At 36.0% G+C, this 10,505-nt stretch overlaps 1 protein-coding gene and 1 non-coding gene across 2 annotated transcripts; one reads left to right on the plus strand and one right to left on the minus strand.

The window, feature by feature from the left end:
- Positions 1 to 1,237: 1,237 nt before the first annotated feature.
- LOC129568816 (uncharacterized) lies at positions 1,238 to 3,444 on the plus strand. Its single transcript, XM_055447121.1, has 2 exons — positions 1,238 to 1,581; positions 1,732 to 3,444. Exon 2 carries the CDS (start codon positions 1,815 to 1,817, stop codon positions 3,351 to 3,353), a length of 1,539 nt encoding a protein of 512 aa, XP_055303096.1. The 5' UTR covers positions 1,238 to 1,581; positions 1,732 to 1,814; the 3' UTR covers positions 3,354 to 3,444.
- Positions 3,445 to 8,770: 5,326 nt separating this feature from the next.
- Positions 8,771 to 8,842, minus strand: Trnap-ugg (transfer RNA proline (anticodon UGG)). The gene has a single exon. It is a non-coding gene; the product is annotated as a tRNA-Pro (tRNA).
- Positions 8,843 to 10,505: the final 1,663 nt, after the last annotated feature.

Consider the following 10,505-nt stretch of genomic DNA (forward strand, 5'->3'; position numbering starts at 1 on the left):
CAGTGAGCCACGACAATTTTGCACCGTAAGTGCGCTAAAATACCGCTTCAGGCGCCCGAGTTAGCAAATTCAGGTCAGCTCAGGCCTACTCAGCATCAAATATACAATCTCTGTTACTGGGTCCAATTTCACCAATCAAACTCACGTGAAATTTCCCAAATTTTTGCATCATGTGTTTTTAAATGAATGTAACGAGTGAAAGTGAAACATTTTCAGTTTTATTTTTGTGATGTGTACAAAAATGCGAGAAAAATTTGGCGCAATTGTGTGACCATTTTCATTGTCTTTAAATTTTAAACTATTTTTTTTTAATGAAAAATCTTAAACCAATCTTCCTTGTTCTTAATTTTCTGTTCATTCTAACTAAAATGATAATATTATATCCTAGATTCAAGAGCCCGGCATCTCAATTGGCGCTCTCACATATAATTTAATATCATTTGCATGTCGCAAACTCTTCCCAACGCTGATCGACGAGATTTCACTTGAAGGATGCATGATCGTTTTTGCCGTCAACAGCATCGTGGGATCGCTGTTTATACATTTCATTCTGGACGAAACTAGAGACAAACCGACTGATACAATAACATCCGACGAAAATGTGTAAAAAAAAATTTAACAATTCGACCAAAGTCGAAATAAACAGTTTAACAGAGCAAAGAATCTACGTATCAAGAATACCAGACATAGCTGAAATGAGTATAAGCTTATCAATTTACTACAAGTGACTCACCAAATTACTGTTTATAAAAAGATACGCAAGCTCAAATATACTGAATTAAAAACGAAAATGTGTAATTACACGCTTCTTAGATGTTTTCAGACTTTCAAATTTATATAACCTTGAACTCGATGATAAATGATCGAAATAATTTCATGTCGCAATCTAAAGCAGTGCTATATTCTATATTTTATATATATATAGATAGATAGCTATAATAGCACTTGAACAGCTCGAGCTAGTATCAAATGATACTGAGTGCTCAAATTTGTAAGCAATCATATATGACGTCTCCACTTTAATCAGCTGATATGAAGTTTGTTTACAAACAACTGAAGTCGATATGTGTTTATCGGAGAAATGGGCAAATAAATACTCTGCCATTGTGTTCAACACATAGCTGATGCTGATTAATATCCTGGTCATGTATTGGTGTAAACAACAATCAAATATGGTTCGGGTTTGAAATATTATTCAATTCCTTAGTGTACAATCTACAACGAAATGAGACGACATATCACTTTGCAAGATTTCGCGCGCAATAAACACATTGCAACTTGTACACGTGTATTTGCACCAGACGAATGTATAAGCAAAGCCGTAACCGGTAAAATGTATAAAAGACCAGCCGACTTTCTGGCAATATGCAGCAGCGTTGAGTCAGAGTTAAATTAAGTTCAATTTGATTGATTCGCCCAATAAACGGAGCTTCAGCGCAAAAAATACGTCAACACACATTGATTGTACACACAGCGATACACAAAATATTCACGCCGAACTCGATTGGCCTTCAGTTTAAGTTTGGCTTTTGAAGTGTGAACACCAAAAATACAGAACATTTGAGCGTACATACGAGACCGGTACGGTAGTACTTTTTCTTTTAACTTTTTGTGATTTAGAAATTCGAATTCGAGTGCCATTGTGTTTATTTTTATTATTTTTATTATTATTTTTAGATAGATATCCCCTCGAAAGTGTGCTAAAAGTAAAAAAATTCTCTCTTTTTATAGATAAACGACGTGTATGACGTGATTTTGATCGATTCGTTTTTTTATTATTTTTGAAAATTGTCAAAAGAACGGAGATCTTCGTAATGATTCAAAACGAACGTTCTAAGATGGAACACCAGTCATCTTATCCAGATCAACAATGCAATGGAATGGCGTGTGCAGGTTGTTCAAATGCAGACTTACAACCGAAAATATTCAAGCTGACCATCGATTGTTTCGACGAAATATTCGAGTATTTGTCAATGAAAGATTTGCACTCGCTCGGTCAAACGTGCAAGACAATGCAGCAGGTGTGCGGAAAGTACTTCAAACGGACTTATTCAGCGGCTGAGAAATTCTGCGCAAGGGACGGAATATACACGACCTATTCCAGCATGGGGGGTGACGTTAATCAGCGCATTCAAACATCGTGTTTTAATCAGTTTATGCCCTGTATATCGCATTATTATGGGGCAATTGGACCAATTCATTATCTACAAAAACATGTCAACGAATTTATATCAACCAACCACATTTACCTTGTGTCGCTATTTATAAACCACGAAAAAGTGGAATTAATCAGAGAAATACTACCACAAATCGAAATAATGCAAATAAGAAATTGCTCGATGTCACGGAATTTCTACGAATTGATGCTGAAATATTGTGAAAATTTAAAGTGCATTTATTTGCAGAACGCTGACTCCAGTTTCAATAGCAAGCACGAATGGCTAGTGCAAGATTATCCTCAGCTCGAGCATTTGGAACTGATGCCGAGCTATCCGATCGTAGTGGATGAGCTGAAGGCATTTTTTGAGCGTAACCCGAAGGTGAAACGATTTTCGACCACCGCCAGATTTCTATGGATTAATAGAAATGAGTTTCTGAATTCGAAAGTGCAATTGAATGTATTGGAAATTAAAGCCGAATTCTTCACTGAATTCGATGAATCGGGCAATAAGATAATAATTTGGGATGTATTGAATCGACTTCATGCACAAGGTTTCTACGAGCGATTATTTGTTTACACCGGCCGCGTTGACCAAGAGCTCAGCAATCAATTGGCTTCGGTGAGTGCGAGTCTCGAGACATTATGCATTCGACGGTTTAAATCAAGCTTCAGTTTGCCTCTTTTGAGCAATCTAAAAGAGCTCATACTTTTGGATGGAGCAAATGTCGCTGATATGGCAGTTCTAGCGAAGAGTCTCAAGAAAATCCAACGAATTTATGTCGACAAAGCAACAGTTGACGACATTTTGCCATTTATTCGGCAATCAACACAATTGAGTAAAATCAAATTGTTTCTCAAAGGTGAACAGGAACAACAACGCATTCTTGATGAAAATAATGATGATAATAATAATAATGCGGCATTCAAACGTTGGTATGAAGAAGACGAAAAGAAGAATGAGAATGATAACATCGATAAAGTTGAAGAAAAAAGCGCTTCTAACTGGAGAATCCTGGACTTGGTCGCATTAAATAAGGAACGTAAGAAATTGGTAGGAGCAAGAAAAGTGACGATTTATGTTCGAGACGATGTTTTTTTGGCCACAAAATGGGCTGCTTACAATGGAGATATTAATTTAAGCTTAATCGAAATGAGACGATCTGATTCGTATGAATGGAATCATCACTTTTAAATTCAATATGTGAACGATACTCAAATATGTATAGAAATATATCTAGAATTAAATAAAAATGCTTTGGATTATTTCATCGTTTTATATTTAAATCATGTGTGTCTTTTATTTAATGTTTTTGAAAGCAATGGACTGAGACAATTTACTCGTACGCCAAACAGCTGAAGTGCATTTGAATTCATTTCAAACGGGACAATATGAATCTATCAACAAATGCGATAAATATCACCTTCACTTCGAATCAAACAATTGACGTAAAATGCATTATTATCCACATATGCAAATGTCATTCGCGAAAATCCACTGATGAGTCGACAATCGACATTGTGCTGGCCTTGCATTAAATTTGAGCGTCACTTTTGTTCTTCATCCAATCGAATTTCTTAACTGCGTGTTGATACAAAAAAAATTCCTTTCCGAAACATTAAAAAAAATTGTTCAAATTATATATCGGCGCAATAACAAAAGATGATCTCACATTCACAGTCAACAGCAATCAGCCAACAAAACATCAACACGGAAAAAATGAGTGATAGAAAACGTACAGCAAAAAAGCAAAAACTGTGTCAAGTTGAAGGTCAAAGTGCTGGAACGTCTACTACTTCTACGAATGAACAGCAATCTTTGCCAAAAACATTCAAGCTGCATAGATCCATAGAACATGTGTACCTCTTCGTATGTCAAGTGTACTAATTAATTTCATATGTGCGGTAGATTGAAATGCCACAAAAATTGAACCTCAAATTATGAGAAAACGGACCTGGTACACTTTGTATTCAACTTTGAGACACTGAAGGACACCCAAAGTAAAATTGATATGAACATATCTCAACCCTGGAATCTGACATCGCCAGCAAATTGAATATACATCCTGGACGATATTCGAGTATTTATCAATTGAAGAATTGCATTCATTCGGTTAGACATACAAGGGGATGTACAATTTGTACAAAGTATAGCTGATATGGATGGTGTTTAATCGAATTGACAATCTAATGACATAAATATTTTGGCGAATAGCCTCGTGAATCTTCAACGTCTTTACATGGAAAATGCAACGAATGATCACTTTTTGCCACTCTTTCGACAATCACCGAAATTGGTCAAACTCCGAATATGGATTTATGTATGGTCCATACAGTATGGATCAAGCTACGAACATTATACAAGGAACGCGAACAATCGCCGGGAGCACGCAAAGTTACGATATATGTGAAAGACTATACTTTCTTGAAAACAAAATATACTTTCTTGAAAACAAAAGTTATTTTTGTAAAATGTCCGTGTTGTTTGAACAAACTCTGAAGTTCACACTTAATTGGTGCTTTGGAGCCACTTTGGTTTAATTTAAATACAACTCATTTTATTTGCATTGAATATGATTGATTGCTAGTAAGACGTGTGGCGTATATTCGTGTATCGCTCAGTCGCCAAACATGCACCACGCTCCTATACACAACACAGAGTCTGCGACGATGGAGCGATACACGAGTTAAAGTATCATGTGTCAATTGCGTGCAGTTCTCAGTTGACTGAGTTATCGCATTTAAAACGGATACTGAAATTGATTCCGCTATGACTGAGACATCGGAATCGTGATAGAAAAAGAAAGAAAGAGTGCTATACATTGATTAATATTAAAATTATAGAAAAATTTCTGTAAAGACTTGTATATGGTTTTAAACTTTTGAACAAAAACTGTTGGTTAACGAAAAAGAACATCGAAACTGGTTCCATGCTCATCAACGAAAATTGGAATTAATGCAGAGGCCACAATAATTGTACGAAGTCAGACGCTTTTTTTATAGAGCTGATAGAAGTTGATAAGATAATCACCAATTATTGCATTTTATAAAGTGGCACGTTCACTCATTTTCATCTAAATTCGCACATGTACCATTTGTTGAGATTTGATTGCTGTTGTTTCTAGAAGTGGAATACCTTAATATCAAAATTCATTGATGTCATAAAAAAGAGATAATTCAAATTTTTACAATTCATTTTTGGAATAAACAAACAACAACCAAATGTTCCATTCATTTTGTCAACAGATAAACGAGCCAAATTCACAAATAAAAAAGAAATAAAAAAATCAAAATAAAAATCAAATGACAACTGCGAACGAGTTCTGGCACACAAAGCCCATTTGATGGCCGGTAACAATGTCTTCTTGCCGCAATGTTCAATGGATCGTGGAAGGAAAAGGATGAGGTGAAGATTGGCAATGTATCGGCTTCTGCTTTCAAGGAATTTCTTCAGTTTTTCTACTTTAGTCAAGTGAAGTTGGCGATGGAGAACGTCGGTGCAGTGATGAATCTCGGTGAAATGTACAATGTGACCGAGTGTATGGAGGTGTGCAGTAAGTGTATTCGCTCGTTTTTTTTGTACGCATCTTTGAACGTGTCCTTTTCTGAATGCCACATTACTTGACCTCAAATTGAAATTGATTGTCCCATCTGGACATTGCAAATGTTCACGCCTTGTTGATTTCGCCTTCAAGTAGTGGCACCTTGGTGATGTTCTCACCCAAACGTTTCGGTACACCGATTAAACCAAATGTTTGCTCCGTGTTCAATGTCGCCCCTTGTACTCGAATGATAACGTCGCCGCTTTTCATTACATGGCGACTGTATTCGGTCACTTGGATGATTGCATTCAATGCCATTTTCGTTCCGAAATCCTTTGCCAATGGGTGTGTGAAAATAAACTCAGCCGGTTTTTCCACTGAATCTGACAATGATACATGGGAGCAGTTTGGGTTAAATTCAGTCGCCTTGAATTGTGTAATTTGCAGCAATGGCTCTAACCCAATTTCACCCACGAACATTTCCTGAAATTGGACGTGCTGCTCTTACAGATCGATGTGTGACATTTGACCTTTTTTTCGATGCCATTGTGGATGGTGTTGGACCATGTATGAGAGACCATTTGTTTCCCATAGGCGGAGCATTGCACTCAGGATATTTGAAAACTTTTTATCCATGTGGATAATGCTGATGTGGTTGCTATATTTGAAATGAGAGGAAATTAAATGATATTTCTATACAACTTACATCAAGTTGATTTTATTGCGCTGCAGCATAATCACACGCGCCACATTTGTGCGGTTTATCTTTGCTGTGGACTCTTTTGATGTGTTTCATTAGTTCATATTTTGCTGTTATAGCATAGCTAAACAGGTGTTATACGCTGCAATATGCTTGGGATCGTTGCTACTATGCATGTGAGTCATAAAGACTTTCACATTCGTATGCACATGAATATTTTCATCAGCTGATGGATTTGATGTGCATATGTGGCATGTGCGGACGAACGAGAAAAGTTCGTCTTGAAGAAGAATGGTGTGAAGAAAAGTAAGGAGAAAATTAAATTCAGAGTCAACAATTGTCAATACTTTTATATTCAATTAAGGAGAAAAAAATTGTTCACCGTCGGGCTCAACAGGGAATTGAACCCTGGGCATCGAGCATGTGTGGTCTGTTTTTAACACTCGTAAATTGGTTTCAAATCGAATAGAGTTGAATTAAGCCAACAGGTCAGAAAGACAAATTCAACCTTTTTATATTTGGACAAAAGTGGACATGATTTATCTGTATTTTCATGGGTTCCAGTATTTTGTTTGGCTTTCGTTATGTTCATTGCTTCTGCTGGCATTGTTGCACTATCTGCAATCGTTAAAACAGAACACTTACTGACCAAGGTATTGAAATTTATTTTTTTTTATTCTATTCTAATTCAATCTAACTAAATGATAATATTATATCCTAGATTCGAGAGCCTGGTATTGCGATTGGCGCTCTTACATATAATTTAATATCATTTGCATGTCGCAAACTCTTTCCAATACTGATCGATGAGATTTCACTTGAAGGACGCATGATTATTTTTGCCGTCAACAATATCGTGGGATCGCTGTTTATACATTTCATTCTGGACGAAACTAGAGGCAAACCGATTGATACTATAAAATCCGATGAAAATGAGAAAAAAGACCAACAGTTTGACCAAAGTCAAAAAGTACAGCTATAAAGGAGCAAGGAATCTATACGTATCAAGAATACCAGACAGAGCTGAAATAAGTATAAGCTTATCAAATCACTACAAGCAACTCACTAAAAAATTATGTGTATAGATACACAAACTCAAATATACCAACATATTTGCTCCAAAATAAAAACGAAAATGTGTAATTACACGTTTCTCAGACGTTTCTAGAATTTCAAATTTATAAAACCTTGAACCAGATAATAAATGCTCAGAATCCGAAACAGTGCTATAAATAGCTATAATAACACGTGAACAGCTCGAGCTAGTATCAAATGATACTGAGTATTAAAATCTATGACGTCTCCACTCTAATCAGCTGATATTTGTTTACAAACATGAGGATGGACACCAATGCTAGTTTTCTAGTTTGCCGCTAATTTCGTCTAGTATTCCAGTCGATTTTAATGTAAACAAATTCATCGTTCAAAACATATAGATAACAATGTGATTTATATAGAAAATTTGCTTCCAGTTTAAGACATAAATTTCAAATGGAAATAATTGTTTTCGTTATTTCTCGTTGTTTGTGAACAAATATGCCTATCTTAAAGCACTGTCAATATATTTGTTGCGACAATTGCAACACCGTAAAGAATTTATAGAACGCGTGTATGAAGATAAGCAAATAGTAACAAATAACAAAACGGAAAATAACAAAAACAAAATACTTTATTGGAAATGCACCGGATCTATATACAGATGATAATATACACATTATTTACGTCAGCATTTAAAATACATTATCCCATTCAAGGTGGTTATGAGTCATAACTTATGACTTACTAACTTTTACTTAATTTTATGTGGACTTGAAAAACCTAGCTAGTGGTGTCCATCTCCATGAAAACTGACTGTAATATCTGTGAAAGTCAAGAAAATGTTCCAATATGCACCGTAATCTAGCTCGAATTCGACGTTGAATGCATCAATTTCCTTGGGATCCCCTTTAAATCCCTTGAAATACCTTAGAGATTTTTCCGCTTCCTATTTTTATGGCGGCCACATTTTCGGTGTCATTAGCATCAAAATTCAAACAAAACCAATAAAACTGATGAAAAATCTTACTTCAATGTAACATCGCCGTAACCAATATTGTTTTATTAAGGATTCAAACTTTGCGAAACGTTCGCAAAAGCGAAACGTTCGCCAGAGAGAAGAAGTGTAAAAAGGAAATTAAATTCATGGTCATCAATTGTCAACACTATGATTCAATAAAAATCCAAAAAACAAAATGAACCACATTTTTATTATCATTTTTTTGTTTGAATGAAACAAGAGACAGAGACAGAGGGAGAGTAGTTCAATATGTAACAAATACTTTTAACAAACTGGAAATTGATTAGGAATTGAGAAAAAAAATGTACACCGTTGGGCTCAACAGGGAATTGAACCCTGGGCCTCTCGCACCCAAAGCGAGAATCATACCACTAGACCATTGAGCCGGTTATCGATTAACGCTCCAAAACACTGCCGAACGCACCAACTCCGAAAAATGTGCATAATTTCCAAAAAACCAAAGCACGCAAAAAGTGAAAGGTGTTTGATGAACGATAAATTAACTCGGTGCGTTGTTGTTTTGTGATATAGCGAATGCTTTATGTCGAATTAAATTTCAACAAAGATGATAATGGTTACTAAGTCAGTTGACGCATGATACTGTTACTGTGTATATTGCTCAATGGATAAATATTTTGACAAAATTAAACGAGCTAAGATAAAATATACGCTTTTAAGACGAGATACAATTGAACGCATGAGAATATTCTTGACCTTCGAAAAAAAAGTTCGTTTCGAAATGCCTCATACATTCGTATAGCAACGAAAGAGGCTCAAGAAAAAAGTGAGCATAAAAGTGTCCCATGATTTTTTATTCTCACTTTATTCATGGACTTCTTTTATGCAATACAAATGTATGGCATAATTTTAGTTATGCATTTTGACTTGAGGCTTTTTTATGATAATTTTGATAGCAAGGAATGCGAATTTCGATGTGGTGATAGCACTAATGGATTGGGCACAAGAAATACTGTATCACAATCGAAGAAAAAAATTTAACTTTTCTTTCGATTTTCGGCTGTGTTGCGACCGGCAAATCGTGGTGTTAGCAATCCTTCCGAATACCAGTCATGGATGAGAATTCGTGTCGGATGCCACCCCAAGCGAAAGAGTACGATTTGGCTCTATCGTGACGATACATTTAATCGTGAAATAGCGGCTAGCGCGTGTACGCAACACTTCTCCTTTCTCACACCCATTGAAATTTGACTCTTTCACCGTTGAATAATTGTTGAATGTTGAAATTTGTGGTTCGGTTGAATTTTTCAGCGTGAACACTTCGAAGCGAACGTCTCTTTCTACGGAAAAGTACGGCACTGGTTGGGGTTTCACTTTTTTAATGTCAACTTTCTGCAATTCGCCAAGTCTCTTTCGTTGCTATATGAATGTATTAGGCATTTCGGAACGACCTTTTTTCGCAGGTCAAGAATATTCTCATGCGTTCAATTGAAGTTGATTTCAATTGAAGATTATCTTTCTAAATTGGTTTAAATCATTCCAAAATGTGTGCTCAACGAAAACAGACGGATGTAAAATGGCGCATTGGACCTCAGTACTATGCAGCCATAGCAGGTATGAAATTTTGAAATTAAATTTGTTTCTGTCATGAGTGTTCGTGATCTTTTATTTAATTAATTTTGAAAAAACATCAACAGCCAATTTGATTACGCTAGCAATTGGATGCACGGTGGGTTGGTTTTCACCAGCCCTGGCAAAATTGATATCAAAAGATACTCCACTCATTGAAGGTCCATTGAATAGCGAACAAATCTCGTGGCTAGGGTCGATCTCCAACATTAGCGCATTGTGTGGCATTTTTGTGACTGGAATTTTCATTAAATATTTTGGCTGCAAAAATGCAATGATTTCGTTGGCTTTTCCGTCGACCGCATTTTGGATACTCATCTATTTTGGGAACTCATATTATCACCTTTTGATTGCAAATTTTTGCGCTGGATGGACAGGCGGCGGAAGCCAAGCTACAATCGTTTTGTACATTTCAGAAATTGCCAACGATGAGTAAATATTTGAAGTGCTCACAAATTGTGA

The sequence above is a fragment of the Sitodiplosis mosellana genome, unplaced genomic scaffold (genome assembly GCF_009176505.1).
Source record: "Sitodiplosis mosellana isolate CC-2019 unplaced genomic scaffold, AAFC_SMos_1.0 Smas_scaffold_23, whole genome shotgun sequence".
Taxonomy (NCBI): Eukaryota; Metazoa; Arthropoda; class Insecta; order Diptera; family Cecidomyiidae; genus Sitodiplosis; species Sitodiplosis mosellana.

What these genes read in the sequence shown, in the direction of transcription:
- LOC129568816 (XM_055447121.1), top strand. Translation starts at nt 1,815, where the DNA reads ATGATTCAAAACGAACGTTCTAAGATGGAACACCAGTCATCTTATCCA.